The 20760-nt window shown below is 34.7% G+C and overlaps 1 protein-coding gene across 2 annotated transcripts in view; it reads left to right on the top strand.

The window, feature by feature from the left end:
• The window catches only part of LOC150087207 (tetratricopeptide repeat protein 39B-like), a 349901-nt gene that overhangs the window by 234719 nt on the left and 94422 nt on the right, over positions 1–20760 (top strand). For both annotated transcript variants that reach the window (XM_090371071.1, XM_090371072.1), the window contains exons 9-11: positions 1884–1995; positions 9008–9075; positions 9170–9229. In XM_090371071.1, coding sequence (XP_090227197.1) covers positions 1884–1995; positions 9008–9075; positions 9170–9229 — 240 coding nt within the window. The remainder of the gene's footprint in view (positions 1–1883; positions 1996–9007; positions 9076–9169; positions 9230–20760) is intronic.

Genomic DNA, 20760 nt, shown 5'->3' with positions numbered 1-20760 from the left:
ATGTGACCCCAATTCACAAAGGAGAATCAAAGGATGACATAAGTAATTACAGACCTGTTAGTTTAACTTCTGTTCTGGGGAACTTAATGGAGACATTGGTTAAAGAAGCACTACAGGATCATCTAGACAAGACTGCAGTTATAGTTCAGACCCAGCATGGGTTTGTTAAAGGGAAGTCTTGGCTGTGACCAATTTGATTGGATACTACAATGAGGTCATAAAAGAACTGGATGCAAAAAATAATTTTTATATCATATACTTGGATTTCCGGAAATGTTTTGATACTGTTGCACATAGAAAACTACTGTGCAAGTTGGAACAGTATAGCATTAAAGGCAAGTCGCTGCTATGGATAAAGGGATGGTTGAGTGGGAGAAGACAGAGTAGTAATCAGTGGACACTGCCTTCGTGAACTAATGGTATTAGTGGTGTCCCCCAGGGGTCCGTGATGGGCCCATTTTTGTTTGCTGTAATCAATGATATTGATGAAGGTATATCAGGCTTAATGTCCAAGTTTTCAGACAATACGAAGGATGCCAGGGTTGTTAATGATAGTACACTACTAAAACAGGATCTAGAAAAATTGAGCAGATAGGCTGAGAGGTGGTGACTGAAATTTAACATTGATAAATGTAAAGTTCTGCCTATGGGTAGCAGTAACTCCAGAGTAATGTATCAACTGTGTGGTACTACACTCAGGCGAGTAGAGAATGAAAGAGTCCTGTGGGTAATTGTGCAGTCAGATATATGAAGTTTTCTGAGCAGTGCAGACAGTCTGCAAGAGTAGCCCATGCTGTTTTGGCAATGATATACAGAAATTTTTCTATCAGGGATAAGGTGGTAATTATCCCCTTGTATAAGCCAATGCTCTAGCCACATCTGGAGTACTGTATACAGGTCTTGAGGCCTCATTTTGGAAAGGATGTAGAGCTGCTCGAATGAGTACAGAGATGGGCAACAAGACTGGATGAGAGGAACAAAGAGGTGCTCTTACGAAGAAAAGCTGAAGTTCTGCAAATTCTGCAAACTACTGTGCAAATTCTGTTGCACAGTAGTTTGCAAGTAGTTTGCATATCAAACTACTGTTGCACAGTAGTTTGATATGCAAATTGCAGCATCTGGAGACTAGGCACCTGTGAGGCAATCTGATTGAGGTGTATAAGGCCTTGAATGGATTGAGCAGGCTCAGTGGTGATGGGATTCTTGCTCAGATTACAGACCTGAGGGGACATAAACTGAAATTGAGGAAAGTAAGTTGTAGAATATATGTGCAGAAATTTGCCTTTTGCCAGTTGGTGGTTGATTGCTGGAACAAACTTCCATCTGTCATTGTAGACGTTAACAGCTTAAATAAATTCAAGGCAGAACTAGACAAATATTTGGAGTTAATGGATGGGTGAATTGGGAAGGTTTTTTTTTTTTTTTGGCTGATGCAATATAAGCTTGCTTTCTTGCATCATATGTCTCTACTAATGCTAGACTCATGGTCTCTGATCTTGTGGCAAAAAATATAGCCATATGCAACTTCCTCATGATTTCAACAACAACAGCAGCAGCAGCAGACTGATTTTTGTGAATATTCCCCAAGCACAATGAAATTGTCAGAGATGTCTCTGTAAATGATGTGAAACATTACCCTGTAAAAGACACATTGTAATCAGAATTTAATGGTCATGTCTTGTTGTATAGCTTGTAATTTCCTCAGAATGATTTATCCAAATGGAACAGAATCTGAAAGTAGCATAAATAGTGCTTACAAATAAATTTTATTCTGATTGTTTATTGCATTTTTCATAGCATTGCCATAAAATGAATGGTAAGCATTCATTTTATGTATTATAAGAAATGCATTGAACATTTTACTATGTAATTTTTCTTTTCAGGCATGGGGTCTTCAACAGCTTAGTGATTCAGTTGCAATAACAAACACAATAAGAGCACCTCTTGCAGCCCTGTTACTCGTTACTTACCATACCGTTATAACATATCTTTTTGGTAAGTAAAGGCTGGATGACTTTAATTTTTTTACAATATTAAATATTCTGTAAATATATAAGTTGCATTTCATTTAAATCTTTTTAGTTTATTTCATCAAACAAGGTTAAGGTCTTGTTTGGAGAAAAACTTAGCCATGTTCCCATGAAGTCTCTGGATTTTTTTTTCCACCTGCACACCATATAATCTGTCTGCAAACTTATATTTCTCTAGATATAATGTACATACAATCTCTAGTCAATTCTACTCAGTGTGGAGATTTAAAACTGATATTACTTCTGTTAATATGTATAGAGGATCAATGGAGAATTACTTTGCGTTATTTTATATAATAAGTAGATAAAATATTTATATGGATAGTACAGGGCTGTATAGTATTTGAAATGTGTAAAAATTCAACCATAATAGTAAGAACAAAGGTTGATCCAATCTTCATGTTTTTTTTTGTTTTTTTTTTTTGTTTGGTGGGAAAACATTGGAAAATTGTTTTTCTGCTAATAATGCAGAAACATGATATGCCACAAAATGCTTTGCAGATAATATAGGAAGTGCTTTTACTCAAATCACCCATCTGCTGCAATCTTCCCTTGCATATGACACATTCCAAGATTCAAATAAAAGTAAAAGAGAGGGAAAAAAAATCTTACTGCTGTATATAAAATGCACTCAGTCAAACTGTATAACTAGGCAAATGTTGGTCTGTAAAAATATAAATTCAATCCATAGGAAAAATATTGTCTAATTTTATCAAACTAAAATTATAGAATGCAAGCAAATATATTTCAGGATATCTCAATTGGTTTTGTATCCACTTAAATAATGTATATGCAACCTCACAAGTAACATATTGGTTATAATAACTGTTCTCCACACCAATGGAGTGGAAAAGACTCAGTTTGAATTCTGTCAATGATGTCAGGAGTTTTTAAGAGTTTTTTTTTTTTTTTCATGATTTGGCTGAGTTAGTTGGTCATGGATGAGCATTGCATGTTTTTTTTTTTTTCTCCTCAAGGGATTTTTTTGTTCCAGAAAACTGATCAAAGAATACACACAAATACAGACATAGTATACCAGCATCTCATAACCTTTGTTGCTTTGGCACTTACCACAACTAATGTAATGTATATTCAGTTAATACTTTGTGTGCAATTCTGTCTTCTGAAGTCAGATAACGGGCTGTACAATTACCAGATATACAGGGAATTCACAGATAATTCACAAATATACAGGGAATTGGTGGTTTTAAAATATTAAGAATTATAAGTGTTGTATTTAGGCATCAACTATAACAGCAGAAATTAACTTAAATCAGGTATGGGCGCCTCCGTAGCCAGGTGGCAAGGAGCAGCAGCAGTGCGTGGCACATGCTTCTTGATTAGACCGGGGTTCGAGCCCGTCACCACCAAATACGGAGGATGCGGAAAGGTCAGGGAATTACCACCGCATATTCCCAGAGCAATATGGCCTTAGTTGCTAATGCTCCTAAAAACCAAAAAACAACAACAACAAATCAGGTATACACTTTCAGACTACTTATAAATCTTTTATTGTTTTGATCACAGGAAAATATATTGTGGAACTACATTTTAATATTGGCATTTATTTTTATATGTAAAATTTACTTGTTTGTTTCACTCTTACTAAATGTTATCAAGTGCTAAGTGATCTGAGATATGGGGGGGGGGGAAAACAACTGTTTATTCTTGTTATTCTTGTTACTGCCTTTTATTAGAGTACAGCAGGTTTGTTTGTCACTGGTTTGGATGGATTTGAATCTTGTCCGAGGTTGGAAGAATTCACGCTCTTTAATCAGGGCTATGGTTAGCTTATCCCAAGCAAAGGGAAGAACACACTGGAACAGACTTGTGTATGCTCTCTCCATTAAAAGTGATAATAATTAGTACCACAGAGTAAGGAGATACTACTCTCTGGTTAATACCATTCGAACCAGTGCACCATGACCAAAGAAATTGTTAATTTAAAAAAAGAAATTTATGTTTTTCAATGAAGTAAATTGTTGTTATTTCATCTTTTCCTTGCTGTCATATCTCTTTGCAATAAAAATGATCTCTGAATATATTTTAAAATTAATTTAAGATTAATTATATTTTAACTATATCATTATAATTCTATATAAGGTTTATATTTCCCCACCACAAGGGTTTCCAGTTGAAGTAAAGAAAACTAAATGCTGATCCTTACTATAAAGTAGATCAGTTTTTAACTTGCTATTAAGTTAAGAACTGTTCATTAATTTCTTTCATTTAAATGATTTAGTTAATTTAATTACTTTCCTTTATTTCATTTATTTTTTATTTATTATAATTTTATTTTACTTTATTTATTACTTAAACAATTTTCTCTTTATACAAGTTCCAATAAATATGATCCTATAATAGTGCTATTTATGCCTTTATCAAGATGATTCAATCACTTTATACTAGTCAGACACATTTGTCATTAATTCTATTCTTAACTAAAGATACTCTCAGGGCGCCTCCGTAGCCAGGTGGGCAGGAGCAGCAGTGCGTGGCACACGCCTCTTGATTTGACCGGGATTCGAGCCCGTCACCACCAAATACGGAGGATGCGGAAAGGTTAGAAGAATGACCACCCCATATCCCCGAGCAATATGGCCTTAGTTGCTAATGCTCCTAAAAAAAAAAAAACCAAAAATAACAAATAATAAGGTTCAGTAATTATTTAAGCCCCACTATCCAATATGAGTTAATAGAATGTTTAGGTACCAAATTGACAAAAGAATTAACACTCAAAAATTATTCAGCACCATTCTATTCACTAATTTTAGATACTACTCAAAATCTCACAAAAAATATCAATTAAGTGTTATTGTATGATAATTTCACATAATTCTTAATGAAAATGAAAAATCCAAAGATTTTTCAAATTTGTGAAACATTTTTAGGATTCTATGACAACATTCGGCAGAAATTATGATTGATAATATAATGAAAATATTACACAAACTAAATATTCCCATTGAAAAATGTTATGGTCAGGGATATGATGGGGCTAATGTTATGAGTGGTGTTTATAATGGTGTGCAGTCATGCATTAAAAGGATCCAATCAAATGCAGAGGACATTCAAAAAATAATACAGTAAACCTGAGAAACCAGGGGTTTCTTTTCAAAAAATAATACAGTAACCAGGGGTTACATTCCTGAGAAATGCCGCGAATACTGAGTTATGGCTCCCATAGTAATAAAGTGGTTCCGTTCCAAAGTATGAAATATATAAGAAAAACTAGTCCAAAATTTTGTCTATGTATGTATTATATGTACCTTCATAATATGACTATGTACATAGACAGCACATAGTGAAATGCAAGCATATGGCATCGAAATGAAAATAACAAAAAATTTAATATTAACTGTAATATTTATTAGAAATTTCAAAAAATCTTTCAATCCAGTGCCTTTGCTAGCTAAAACACTTATCCCGCCAGTGCTATCACCAGTGTCGCTAAAGTGTTGATAAAGGAGTTTTGCCTTTTCACGAATGATGAGTGAACTTAACGGAATTTTGTTTTGAGTTTGGTTTTCTATCCACAGATTTAAAGCTTTTTCCATTTTTTCTAATTTAACATCACGAGTTACAGAGCAAATTTTCGAAGCAATTAGCGCGTTTTCACGGACAATACGGCGGATTTTTTCTTCCGACTTTTTGATTGATCATACCTTTGACTTATTGATTTTATAATGTTTTGCCACTGAGGAGACACTTTCACCGTTAGAAATTTTGTCTAATAACTCAATTTTATTCGCTAATCTCATCACCTTCTTTGATATTTTCACATTTCCCTTGTTATTCGTAGCCATATTTTTGTACGGGTTAGAAAGAACTTGTCCGCAATAAAGTAACTTTCTTCCATTAACACACTCGAAAAAGTCTGTTTTACATTGCAAAACGGTAGATTTACCACTTTTGTAAGCATATCAATTTATAAGCATATAAATGAAAAGCAAACAACGAAATCTTCCATGACAAGTGCATAACGCATATGAACAAGGATTAGAGAGAAACATCCACGCTCGCGATTTTGTCACCCCTCTCCCCCACCCACTGAGCGCTGTTTTGACCGGGAAAGATAATTTTAGCCACGCCCATGTTTTTTTTTATGGCAGAAAATGTTCCAAGGCGCTTTAAAATTCACTTTTTTTTTGGTTTCATTTTATGTTAAATCAGCGACTGCGAATACACGAAACCACGAATACAGATACCGCGAATAGCGGGGGTTTACTGTATATCAAATGCTGATATATTAAGTGAGTGTGAAAATGTCATAAAAAAGTATTAATCTGTAGTCTGTCCCCGACTGCCAATTCAGTATTATAATTTAATCACACTTTATTAAACAAGATTTATCAGCAGACATCCAACATGTCTATAAGACAATTTATTTGTTAGTTTCAACATATAGTGCCTAGAAAGTGACTTGTCAGAAATTTTTACTTTATTTATTTTATTTTTTACCCTGCCCTTGACCTCTGACTTGCCGAAAGATCATTTAGTAAATTACTAATAATAAAAGATTATGAAAGAAATGCTATTGGTGAAAGTTGACTGTGCAATCTTGCAATGTTGGCTATTGAGCATAAATATGCCAGTAAAATGGATTTAAAAGATATTATTAATGATTTTGCAAATGTAAAAGTGTGAAAAGTAACATTTTTAACTTTTTTCATGAATTTATTAGTTGTAGTATAATTTTTTGTTTGTCAGATTGTATTTAATAAGTAGTATCATATTTTAATATTAATTTTCATGTTTTTGATGTTTGTAAAATTATAAAGAAATGGTAAATAAAATATATATTTGTTATTAAAATGATTCAACATTTTTTTTATATTATATGTAATTAAAATTTATTTTAATAAAAATAAGGGGCCCAAAATGATTTCTTGCGTAAGGGCCCAAAAAACTTAGCTACACCTCTGCTCCAACCCACATGTAGTACTACTTTGCATCTGATTCCTTTGTGTTGACATGACAATAATTAATGAAATCAACATAAGCATGATTAGGAATTTTAACACCTATGGCTATCGGAAATGCATCTATTTTTTTTAAAAAATAATTAAATTATACTTATAATAATTAATTAATTAGAAATTCAGTTATTCTGTCTTTCGCTCCATTCAGTACCTGCAGTGAATTTGTGCTTGTGGCCATGGCCTCACTTGATATACCTAGTTTTGCCTCTGCAAATTGGTCATGCATAATCTCCTCAACAAATACTTTCTGTAATTGTCTTATACCTCCCTTCCTGTCAAGTTGGTTTCATGTCACTTTCTATTGTTCATCATTTTCCCTGGCACAGAGGTAAATACAGGCACTCCCCGACTTACACGTAATACTCTGCTTCTGTAAATTTGACTTTGTGTAAGTTTTTGCCGGCCAGTGCAAACTTTAAAAAAAAACGTGGAACTGTATTTTGCATCCCACAGGAATGAATGGAGGTATTGTTAAAATATTGCAATGTGAATCCAATAAGACATTGTTTTTTTTTTTTTTTTTGTAATTTGTTCCAAGACTTCAGAAGTTGAAATATTTGCTATATAACTAAGCTATTTATCTCTCTAAAAGGTCAATTTTATAATGGAGCACTACCCTTTCATCATTATCATATGTTTGGTTATAAGAATCAATTTTGAATGGCTTTGTTATTTTTCTAAAGAATATTTCTGGAGGTCACTACCATAAAACAATTTGCACTTTCCGGTTTATTGGGCTTTTCTGTTAGTGCAATCTATTATAAATGGGTAGTAAAGTCAATCTTATTGCATTTGCGATAATCCTAATAACTGGAATTGTTTGTGTTTTTACATTACGGTGAAATGAGTTCCCCTTCACTGAAACTTTCAATCATATAAAAAACATAAATAAATTTTCAGAATCTTCTCTTTGTTCCTATTTACTTATTACAATGATGAAGGGAAAGCGACCAGTGGAAAGCGCAAGTGGAAGTGCTGGCTATGCTAAGAAACGAAACAAAATTGATTTAGAAATGACGATGAAAATGATTAAGAAGTAAGATACAGGGTAAAGTTTGTCATCTATTGCATGGGAATTAGGTCTTGCTGCTTCAACAGTAAATGCTGTTTTAAAGCACAGTGCACGTGTAAAAGAATATGTTAAAGGATCAAGGCATGTTGATCATTTTGTGATCAACAGTGATTGCAAAACAGCGTTCGGGTGCCATATTGAAGGTGGAAAAGCTATTAATAATATGGATGGAAAATCAGATTCAGAAGTGAGTGCTCCTGAGTCTAATGGCCATTCAAGCAAAAGCAAGAAGTATTTATGAAGATATTAAAGATAATTACTGTATTGCAAACCCCAAGCCAAGTTCATGGCAAGCATTGGGCGGTTTAATAGGTTCAAGCATCGCGCTAGTTTCCACAACGTTAAAGTATGCAGTTGAAGTCACCAGTGCCGATTCCGCAGCAGCAGAGAAATTTTGTGATGTGTTGGAAAAACAACCTTCTAAATTTCCACAGCCCTCGACCTCTGCAGTGGCATACTTATCAGCTGGAGATTTTGATTCTGGCAACGATGCTCAAAAGGTAAAACTTGTGACGTTATTCCTGCCCCCTCCCCCTTTTTTTTTGTAATTTTATAATTTTGAAATTTTTGTAATTGCACAATTTTGTAATTTTATTTTCGTGTGAGATAAAAAAAATTGAATACTTAATTCTATTTGTTCGTCAAACATTTCTTTTTTGCTTCAGTCAAATTTAGTGTGCATAGTTGCGAATGCTACATAAGCCTTTAGGGAAATTCCAACTTGTGCAAAACTCGACTTACGTAGAGTTCCATGGAATGCAACCCTTACATAATTCAGGGAGTGCCTGCAGTTTATTAACTGCACAAGTATATTGTGTATTCTTGTAAGGTGATCAGTGTGCTAAAATATTTGGTGATTTTTAAGTGCTGGTGATGTAACATTATCATATAATGTGTAACAAATTAGTTCTTTGTTTGTTTAGGAATCTGTGATGGAGATATAGATTATTCAGATAAAGTCCTAACAGAATTACTGAAGAAATACCCAAATGTAAGAACATTTTCATAAGTTAAATGTTCTTTATACTTCTAATATTTCAGAAAAATCCTCATGGTTATGTATATATTTCTCCTTCTCATTATAGGGGGCTCTTTTTTTATTTTTCTATGGACGAGTTCTTCAAGTTAAGGGAAAATTCAATGAGGTTAGTAAATTACCTTTTTATGAAAAATAAATGATCAGTGTTTCACTTGATTTGGCATATCTGTATTATTCATCCAGCAGTGCTTACTTAAGTTAACCTACAAGGTGTGTCTGAAAAGTTTTAGGACTACATTCATAAAAAATTGAAATCTCAAGGAAAAAAATGTATTGCCATTTAATCTTCAAGGTATATCCCTCATAACTTAATACACCTCTTTGAATGGTCATACAACTTCTGGATGGCTCTTGTGGAATCTTATTTTAACTCCCTCGTCACACCTCCTTTAATCACCTTTAAAGGGAAAAGGAGGTGATTATCCCTCTGTATAAGGCAATGGTCAGGCCACGCCTTGAGTACTGCGTACAGGTCTGGAGGCTTTATTTTAGGAAGTTTGTGGAGCTGCTGGAATGCATATAGAGAAGGGTAACGAGATTGGTGAATGGAACAAGGGTTGCTGTTACCAAGAAAGTCTTAAGTTCTGAAAATTGCAGTGTCTGGAGAGTAGGCACCTTCGAGGTGATCTGATTGAGGTGTATAAGGCCTTAAATGGTTTGAGCAAGCTCAATCCTGATGGGATTCTTCCAGATTACTCACATGAGGGGACTTAAATTCAAATTGAGGAGAGACAGTTGTAGAATAGCTGTGCGGAAATTTGCCTTTAGCCAGCAGGTGGTTGATTGTTGGAACAAATTTCCATCTGTCATAGTGGAAGTTGACAACTTAAATATGCTCAAGGCAGAACTAGATTTTTGGAGTGAATAGATGGGTGAAATGGTTAGGTTTTTTTTTTTTTTTTAGCTAATTCTATTAAGCTTGCTTTCTTGCATCATATGCCTATACTAATGCTAGTGCTAATAAAAAAAATATCCAATATTGTTTTGGTTCAAGACTTTTGGAATTGTAGTTTCTTTGGCCTTGGCAAATTTTCTCCAACCCATGTAGCTGATTGTCTTTTTGTTTCAGATTTGTACATAAAGCATCAAGATTCATCACAAGTTATGATTTTTTTTTAAAAAGTCTTCCATCTCAATCAAATATTGACACACAGCAACTCATTCCTCCATCTGTTCCACTATGCAGTACAAAGTGTGCTCACAATTTTCTTTTTTCAACTCTTCAACAACAATCGAAGACATAGTGTCCTTGCTGTGAAGCTGATCTGCTACCATTCAGAAGGACAGGCTACTATCTGCCATTAACAGCTGCCGAACTTTTTCAATGGTCAGGTCTGTAAAAAACAGGGATGGGTGACCACTCCATGCATCACCCTGAACATCTTCCTGCCCTTCACTGAACCACCCATACCAACAAAAAATATTGAATTCTGATAGTGCTTCATGTCTATAAGCCACTGTTGCAACTGTTTCAGTTGAACCTTTTCTGGCTTTAAAACAAAATTTTAATGCTCCTCTTTGCTGAGCCCTTGAATCACATGATGTTATTTTACTGTAGCAACTTAAACAAAATTTTCCAGTAAAACACCTTCATGCACACTGATGAAACTTGGCACAGAGCTAGTTCAGACTTCATAGTGAATAGTTTAAACAGTGGCTAATGAATGGTGCTAGTAGTATCACTTAAAAAAAAAAATCAATACTAAAACTTTTCAGAGAGACCTTGTAGGTGCAACTCCAAAATATCAATTGCATGTTAATTTTGATTCAAGGTTAATTTCTGTATCTCTCTCTAAATATAGACATAGTTTTACATGAGTAATGTTTAGAAGTGAACAGTTATTGTTTACCCAGAATTATATGTGCAAAGAATTTTTCAGGTACTGCAACCATTTTTTTATTACTATACTTGCTGTCTATTTGTGTTCAACTTTTAGTTTTAGTGTAGTATTATTCAGTAAATTTCTTTGTCAAGTGATTGCACTACTACAACAGAAATTAGGTACTCTGTTTTGTGTTTAATTAATATATAAAATGATTTCTTGTCTCATTTATTATTGTGTATGTAAAATTATTTCTTATATCAATTGTTGTTGTTGTTATTTGGTTTTTAGGAGCATTAGCAACTAAGGCCATATTGCTCCGGCGATCATTCCCTGACCTTTCTGCATCCTCCGTATTTGGTAGCTCATGGGCTCGAACCCCGATCTAATCAAAAAGAATGTGCTACACACTGCTGCTCCTGCCCACCTGGCTATGGAGGCACCCTTATATCAATTATTATTTACTTATTTATTTGACAAAATGCTAAAACATACACACTTGTTAATTTGAATTTTTGGTTGCTTAATAGTTTTAAAAACTTAACAGTAAAGTGAGTAATGATTTCACATTTGGTTTTTAAAATGAATTTTTTTTTGCAGAATTATTAAAAATGTTGTTTTGATGAAAAGATTTTAAAATTTAAGGTTTTTTTAAAAAAAAAATTAAAAAAAAAAAGAGACTTTTATGAAGTATTGCAATTGATTAGTGAAATAATAAAATTAATAATAGTGTGAAATGGCAAACAAACATTGGCATTGGTATACTCAAAGCAGAATAAAAAAAATAAAAAAATTCCTGAAATGAAAACAAAATTTGGGTACCTTACAATTATGTGGAGGCAATCACTGCTAGTTACAATATTTGTTTAATTGTGATTTAAACAAATACTGAAATCCTCACAATTCATTTAGATGCTATGCTGATGATTTTTCTCAACAAATTATGCAAATAAAATTAATTATTTCTGTTTATTAATAATCAACCGGAATAGAAAATACAAGGCAGTTCGAATGGATCTTTCCCAATTTCAGAAATTTGTGACCGACTCCACTAAAGTTGTCTTGAAAAAGTTACATTTTAAAAGACAAACCCTTCAAACTAATGAAGTCGTGTTCCATTTGTGGCCCTACAGGCAAAAAGACAGTTAATTCCTTACAGTACATTTAATAACATATCACACTGAACTCTTGCGATAGCTTTGCATATCTTTTCTTTTAAAATATACACAATTGTTGACAGTGTGTTCATACACCTCATTGGTTATTTAAGAATGTTGTATCCATGTTGTGAAATGTCAGTAGGGCAGCATCTTATTTTAACAAAAGCATTGGCAAAAAATTTTTTTTTGCTAATTGTTTTTCCCCTCAATATTTTGGGGGAAGGGACTTACACCAAAGGTAATGCTTGAGGATGTGTTTACAACATTAGGGGGATGATGTCCCTTTCTATTCCATGGTTAAGAAGCAAGCAGCAGAATTTAAACGAGGGAGAGAGAGCCAGGAAGATGACCCATACTGTGGAAGATTGGTAACATCCATCTCTCCAGAAGTTGTTTACATTGTGCAATCTGGTGATGAGTGATCAATAAGTGACAGTTTAGTACACCGCCATCATCTTGGGCATCTCATCTGAATGTGTACCATATAATAACAGAGATTCTCCTTTTGAAAAAGGTATTAGCACAATGGGTACCAAAGTTGTTGACAACAGATCAAAAATGCACAAGAATTGTCAAGTTGAGTGAACATTTGTATCACTTTAAAACAGAGCCAGTAATTCCTTTAAAAGGTTTGTGACCATGGATGAGATGTAGGTCAATCACTTTCAGTCACAGACAAAGGAGCAGTCCAAACAGTGGAAATATAGCTTGTCTCTTCCTCCAAAGAAAGCTAACTCAACTCCTGCTGGTAAGGTGATGGCGTCAGTTTTTGGGATGCTGATGAAGTGGTGTTAGTGGATTACCTTCAGAAAGGCCAGTTTCAGGGGCATGTTACACTGACCTTGTGAGGTGTTTGCATGAAAACATCAAAGGCAAATGCAAGGAAAACTCAGCAAAGGAGTCTTGCTCTACCAAGACAGCATGCCTGCAGCTTTGAAATCTTGGACCATCCCCCATATTCATCAGATCCTCCAAAGGGGACTTTGGAGTCAATACGCTTTTGCTGACTCTGTTGAAAAGTAACATGTGTCCCTTCATAAAATCAGGCCACGAACTTTTTGAACATCCCTCATATAAGAAAAGGAAGATATTAAAAGTTAGAATATGAAAAATGCTAATGATTTGATTAATACAAAGATATAACATGCAATATTAATTACCAGCACTATATATATATATATTCAAGTGGTTTGTTAGCTATTATTTTATATTTATTCTAATTGTAATTGTTCGAAAATACTTGCCTATCTTGTGCAAGTTGCAAAGATAGAGCAGTAAGTAAATATTTTGTATTGACTTTTCTAAGTGTAGGTTGTTTCCACACGCAATCCATGTCTGCCTATAAAGCTAGTGGGAGGTGAAGTTAGGAAAGCAATAGACACACTCCTGCCCTCATATAGCTCAGAGTGTTGAAGAATTTTAGGGGAAGGACAGTAAATAGAATATGATTGTAGAAAATATAGTTGGTGCTCAGGAAATCCGGGGTTGCAAGTTTCCGTCCATATTAGTAATGACCCTGGATTAGGCAGGTATTTGCAATTTGGAAAGAGTTGTCTTTGTCTCTCTGTATATCCAAAAAGTTATGTCAACTCTAATGTTTAAAATGACCACCATTTTAAACAAAATGACTACCAGCTATTAACAATAATAGACTCACTAGCCTTAAGAACTCAATTTTTAAATTTAAAATATTAATCATCAAACTTATGTTCTGAATAGTTTTATGCAAAAATTAAATGCAAAAGGTATCATAAAATTATAAATTTTCATAAATTATAAACTAGTAGGTAACTGGCAGATATATGTGAAACGGTATCTCTTCACGATGCCACACCATTTCACTATTACAGTACACGTACTGAAGTAGTCCATGTATGCTGCCATTAATGTTTCAATAGTTTCCTGTCCATATTTATTTATTTTTTATTTATTTATTATATATTAGTGTTAGGGCCAAAAGTTTAAAAATGTGGATTTATTTTATGTACAGGAAACAACCTATGCTTAGAAAAGTCAATACAAAATATATATATATATATATATATATATATATTGTATTGACACACACACATATATATATATATATATATATATATATATATATATATATATATATATATATATATATATATATATATATGAATAATGACATTAAAAATAAAATAAAATAGATAAATAAAATAATAAAAATTGCTCTGGAATGCTAGTCTGTTCTATTGTTTATTTTTCGCTGCATAAGGACCACCGCTATGCAATTCCTCTGCATTTGTGGCTCGATCGGAGGAAAGGGGGGTGGATAGGTCCTTCGATTGGTTTGCCTATGCAACGATTTGTCTAGCAATTGAAATGCAGTGATTCCATGACCATTAATGGCCTTGTGGTCCTCTGTTGATATGGGGCATAATGGTCAGTTTATTTTGTTTTAGTAGTTTGATTAGTCTCTTTTCATGATATTTCACGTTTTTTGGAACTGGTACCTTACTAGGGGTGCCACTAAATTGTTATACAGTTGGTTTTTATTTTAAATTTTAAAATGGATTTATTTGAATTGGATTTAAATTATATTCTAAATTATTTGGAGGCTTTCAGCTACAATTTCTGTCTTGTTACCCCTTCTCTTCCCTCCCTGTTACAATTAATTGTTAGGCTTATTTTAAATTTTTGCTCTACAGTTTTGCCACACTACCGGCATTTGTATTAATTTTTTATACATAATTTCAGTAGTGTGTGTGTGTGTGTGTGTGTGTGTGTGTGTGTGTGTGTGTGTGTGTGTGTGTGTGTGTACAACTTGTGTGTAAATTTTTCCAGTTCCAGTAGCCATCAGAAGGAATCAACTTGGCTTTATTGGGAGGGGGAGAAGAGCTGCTTCCACTATATAGACTGTTCCTTTGTCTATGGCTGAAAGTGATTGATACACATCTCATCCATGGTTACCAACCCTGCAAATAAATTTTCTATCTGCTTGAAAATGATGCAAGATCACCTGACTTGACAACTCTTTTGTGGTTTTAATCTGTTGTCAACAACTTTGAGATCCATCATGCTACACCTTTTTTCATAATGAGAATCTCTGTTATTATGTGGTACACACATTCAGATGAAATGTTCAAAACAGTGTGCCAAACTGTCACTTGTCAATCACTCATCACCAGATAATGCACAATGTCAACAACTTCTGGAGTGAAGGACAACATCTGGAGGTCTTCCACAACATTGGTCATCTTTTAGGTTATTCGACCTTCTAAATAGGAAGGGGAATCCTCCCCCAGTGTTGTAACCATATCCTCATGAATTTCCTTTGGCTTTAGCTCCTTTTTTCCCAAATATTGGAAGACTACATAGTGACTGATTTTGTCCATTTTTGGACAAAAAGACATTTTTTAAAAAAAGACACTTTTTTAAAGTGTTATTACATTAAATACAGAAATTAACACTGTACCACTACCTTTTCATACTCAGACCATAAACTTTTCAACCTCCCCTTGTATATTACTGGTTTATTATTATTTAACAGTTGTTATTCAACTGTTTTATATAATGCCTGCAAATTTTGCAAATTCATCTATTATTCATCTATTCATATATTCATCTATTCATATATTGCTGTAATGCAGTTGTTCTTTGACTGTTTTATCTACCATCTGCACTCTTGCATATTTAGTGCAGAAGTATATCTTGAATTGACATTGCTTTATATTTCATATTTAGTATATAACTGTTTGTATTCAGACTACATTTTCAACTTCTAATTCAATTCACATTCTTCCTTCATACTGAGCATTAAGGTATTTTGACTTTTGTAATACAGTATACAGTATTCTTTTTTATTACTAAGTATCGGTGTATTTTGTTGTTGCTGATTATTTTTATTTTCAACCTCTAGATTGACATCTTTCTTTGCTATTGAACATCAATATATTTTGGCATTCTAATTACACATTGACTTTCTGGAATGTCTGTTTACTTCGTATATGTTTTTCAAATTTATTCCTTTCACAGCCTGTATTAAGAATCTGCAGATAGCAGTGATCACAGTGTATTAATTTGGGATTTACTTAAAGACATAACTACCATCAAGAGTAAAGAGAGGGGTCTTTGCTTTCATAAAGGTGACCACAGTGGTCTCAGACAGTTTTTAAATTCTATAAAGTGAGACCAACTGATGATATTACCATCAGCAAATTCTAAATGGGAACTGGTTCAGGGAATTAATCTTGGAAGCTACTAGGCTTTTCATGCCAACTAAGAAATACTCTTCAAGGTATAGGCCTAAATGGATGTCAGATGAACTGATGAAACTCATGGCAGAGAAGAAAAGTGTATGGGAGGCATATAAATTATCGAGCGACACAGAGGCCTATAGTAGATATAAATTAGTCTGTAATCAAGTCACAAAGGAGGTCAGGCAGGTGAAGACAGATTACAAGAAGTCTTTGGCAAAGGATGCAAAGAAAAACAGCAAAGACTTCTTTACTTATGTAAACTTTAGAAGAAAGGGGATGAATGAAATTGGTCCACTTGATATTGATGGTTTGGCTGTTGATAATTCTGAAAAGGTTGCTGACAACGTGAATGAGTACTATGCATCTACATTCACACATGAGGATTTTTTCACAGCATCCCCTTCCAGCATGGGAAGGGGATGCTGGAAGTTTATCAAACTCTAACAGGGAGCTAAATGATTTTGTAATAACTGAGAGAAAGTGGAAGAGACTGTTGAAATTAAACATAAGAAAGGCACCTGAGGTGGATGGTGGAATCTATCCAATTATATTAAGGGTAGGCAGCAAAGGAAGTAAGCAAATCCTTAGCCATAATTATGAGAGCATCCTTGGATTTATGGGAGGTTCCTGTGGACTGGAGATGTGCAAATGTATCCCAAATTCACAAAGCGGGATCAAAGAGTGACATGAATAATTACAGACCTGTTAGTTTAACTTCTGTTCCAGTGAAAATAATGGAGTCACTGTAAAATAAGTAATGCAGGATCATCTAGATAAGGCTGCAATTATGCTTCAGACACAGCATTGGTTTGGTAAGGGAAAATCTTGTTTGACCAATGATTGAATACTATGATGTGGTCACAAAAGAACTGGATGCAGAAAATAATTTTGATATCATATACTTGGATTTCAGGAAAGCTTTTGATGCTGTTGCACAGGTTGAGACTTCTGTACAGACTGGACTAGTATGGCATTAAGGAAGTTGCTACTATGGATAAAGGGATGGTTGAGTGGAAAACGGCAGAGTGGTAATCAATGGACCAGTGTGGACTAATGTTAGTATTGGAGTCCCCAGGGTTTGAGGCCATTGTTGTTTTTTATATTTTTCAACGATATTGATGAAGGCGTATCAGGCTTAATGTCTAAGTTTGCAGATGATACAAAGGTTGGCAGGGTGGTTAATGATAGTAATGATTGTGTGCTACTGCAACAGGATCTAGAAAAGTTATGCAGATGGACTGAGAAATGGCAATCCAACGTCATTGCAAAGTACGACATATGGGTAGCAGTAACCTCACAGTAACATATCAACTGTGCAGTAGTACACTCAGGGTAGTAGAAAATGAAAAAAAAGACATTCGGGTAAGTGTGATATTTATGAATATCTCTGAGCAGTGCAGACAAGTTGCCAGGATAGCTCATGGGGTTTTGTCAAAGATATGCAGGTATAAGGAGGTGATGATCCTACTGTACAAGGCAATGGTCATGCCACATCTTGAGTACTGCATACAGGTCTGGAAGCCTCATTTTAGGAAGGATGTTGAGCTGCTGGAATGAGGGCACAGAGAAGGGCAACAAGATTGGTGAGGGGAACAAAGGGGTGCTCTTACCAAGAAAGGCTTCACTTCTATAAATTGCCCTGTTTGGAGACTATGCACCTGCGAGGTGTTCTGATTGAGGTGTTTAAGGCTTTGGATGGATTGAGCAAGTTCATTGCTGATGGGATTCTTCTTCTTGCTTAGAACACACACACACACACACACACACACACACACAAGGGGGCACAAATTCAAATTGAGGAAGGACAGTTCAGAGTAGATGTGTGGAAGTTTGCTTTTAGCAAGCAGGTGATTGATTGCTGGAACAAACTTTCCTCTGTCTTTGCAGAAGTTGATAGTTTAAATAAATTCAGGGATGAACTATTGGTGAAATGGGAAGTGTTTTTTTTTTTTTTTTTTTTTTTTTTGGCTGATGCTGTATATGCTTGCTTTCTTGCATCATTTACCACTAATAATTTTAATGCTATACTTTACACCAGTGTATAGTATTAACTTTCCATTTCTTATTAAATCTTTTTTCAACCAGAGCCCTCACTTGTAGGTTGGGCACTTGTGATCTCAGCTTGCCTGAGCAATTTAGTGGTTCCTTCCTTCACTTTGTGTTTCGCTTTGCGTACTTTTTTTTTTTCATTAAACACTATTAGGATTGTCCAAGGGGTTTGTTCATTGTTCTTTCTGTCCTCAGCTCTCTTCTCTTCACCTATTCTATTTTAATTGTCTAATTATTACCTTCCACCCTTCCTCATCCTCAAGTTGATATCTCTCCTTATAACATTATGTACAGTCTACATACCTTTCTTCCTAGTATGCTGAGGTCATAAGCCATCCTCCAATTGGAGGATGGCCTACGACCTCAGCATACCTGAGTATTGCAACTTGTCAGCAGTGTACTGCTGTCTATCATATTTAGCCTTGTTGCCTCTACTCTGTTTTCACTTTCTTTACCATTGACTGGTGGTCATTTTTCCTCTCCATATATTATACATGTATACTGGTCCCTTGCACTACTGTATTATTTGACCCAGTGATGTATTTCGGCCAGAACGCACTGGAACAACGTTCCGGTACTTTTTTCTAAATGTCATAATAGAAAATCATTAAATTTATACACCTAATATTATGAAACAATGGCATAATCAAAGCGGAGGGAGAATTATCTATTTTACCCATTGCTACTAAAAATATATATTAATAGTAACCTTTAAAATTAACAGATTTCTTTAAAAATTTATTTAAAAACAAAAATATAAATTTTGCAATGAAACTTTGAATGTTTGTTACTAAAGTACGTGTTAGATAAAGAATTCCAACGAATGAGATATACTGTGATGTGTGCGAACACTGCATTTTGATTCGCCATGAGCTGAATGCTAGAACTGGTTGTTCTGTGAACCATGAGTCTGAAGTCTGATTCAGTTACTGTACAGTCGATGTGGCATTATCATATAGTGTTCTGGAGAATGGGTGTTCCAGTACTATTTTTTTTAACAATACACCTCTGATTTGATCTTAATTTTTTTTTCCAAAATTCCTTAAAAATTATTATTTTTTTCATGAGTACTGCATACAGGTCTGGAAGCCTCATTTTAGGAAGGACGTTGAGCTGCTGGAATGAGGGCACAGAGAAGGGCAACAAGATTGGTGAGGGGAACAAAGGGGTGCTCTTACCAAGAAAGGCTTCACTTCTATAAATTGTCTTTCACTCTTCCCCATCCTCGATTTGCTTTCTCTCCTTATATTATTATAGAGAGAGGGCGCTGACTCTCTTTAGAAAATACAGCTGCGAGTTACAGGCTCTGAAAAAAACGATAAGTGTTTGCTTTTTATTTACATAATTGTTATTTTATATTGTACTTAATACGTAGTCTTATAGTTTTAATTACGCTGGTTATTTTTATTTTAATTTATATAAACAGTTTTTGTAGATATATGTAATACTTTATAAAACGGTTATTTCGTTCGAATATTGCAGGCATTGTTTTTGTATATAGTGATAGGGAATTCAAATTTTTAATTGAGGTAGCTAGGTAGATCTAACGTATAATTATAGAAACAGTAATACGCTTCACTGTTTCTATTAGATAGCGTAGTATTGACATTTAATTAATTTAATTTATTGATTTTATTAATTTAAAGTATCATGCCCCAAACTAGAGCAGCAACAGGCACAAAGTGGCAGGAGTGCTGTGACTCGGGGGAGAACTGAGGGGGGGCGATTCTCCAACGCATCACAACCTAAAAAAATGTGCAACTTGTGAAATGTTTGCCGAACTATCTGGAACGGAACATGATATTGCCATGGGGGATGTCTTTGTGTGTGCGCGATGTAAGGAGTGTAAGGAAATCAGGCGACAACTCAGCGTTGTTATGGGCCTATATGAGAGTTTGAAGGACAGGGTGGATGCCCTTGAAAGATCTAAATTGAGGGGCCCATCAGGCTCTCAGCTGCCCACATCAACGCCAGAGCTTGCACTTGGTCATCACGCAACACAGCGGCAACCCCCAAGGCAGAATGTGCTGGTCCCTCAGGAAGTAGTAGTTGTTGGTGACTCTATTGTCAGGGAAACGGGGAACATGCTATGTAAAAAGGATAGGTTGAACAGGACCAGGGTATGTCTGCCAGGGGCAAACGTTTATGACGTTGTAGAGCAGATATCATCTTTTAAGGGCACAAAAGGTGATATAGTTGTACACGTTGGCACTAATGATATCAAGAGTAGGAGACCGGCAGAATTACTTAACAAGTACAGGTCACTGATGAAAAAAAGCCGTGAATTAGGGATGAATTTGAAAGTGTCTGCAATTCTGCCCAGACACGATAGGAGGGAGTATATGATGAGAGCCCTGTCGATCAATTCGGCCCTAGAAAGAT

This window comes from Mastigoproctus giganteus, chromosome 4 (assembly GCF_048544385.1).
Source record: "Mastigoproctus giganteus isolate SK-2022 chromosome 4, ASM4854438v1, whole genome shotgun sequence".
NCBI lineage: Eukaryota > Metazoa > Arthropoda > Arachnida > Uropygi > Thelyphonidae > Mastigoproctus > Mastigoproctus giganteus.
This window is presented reverse-complemented; position numbering and strand designations above follow the sequence as displayed.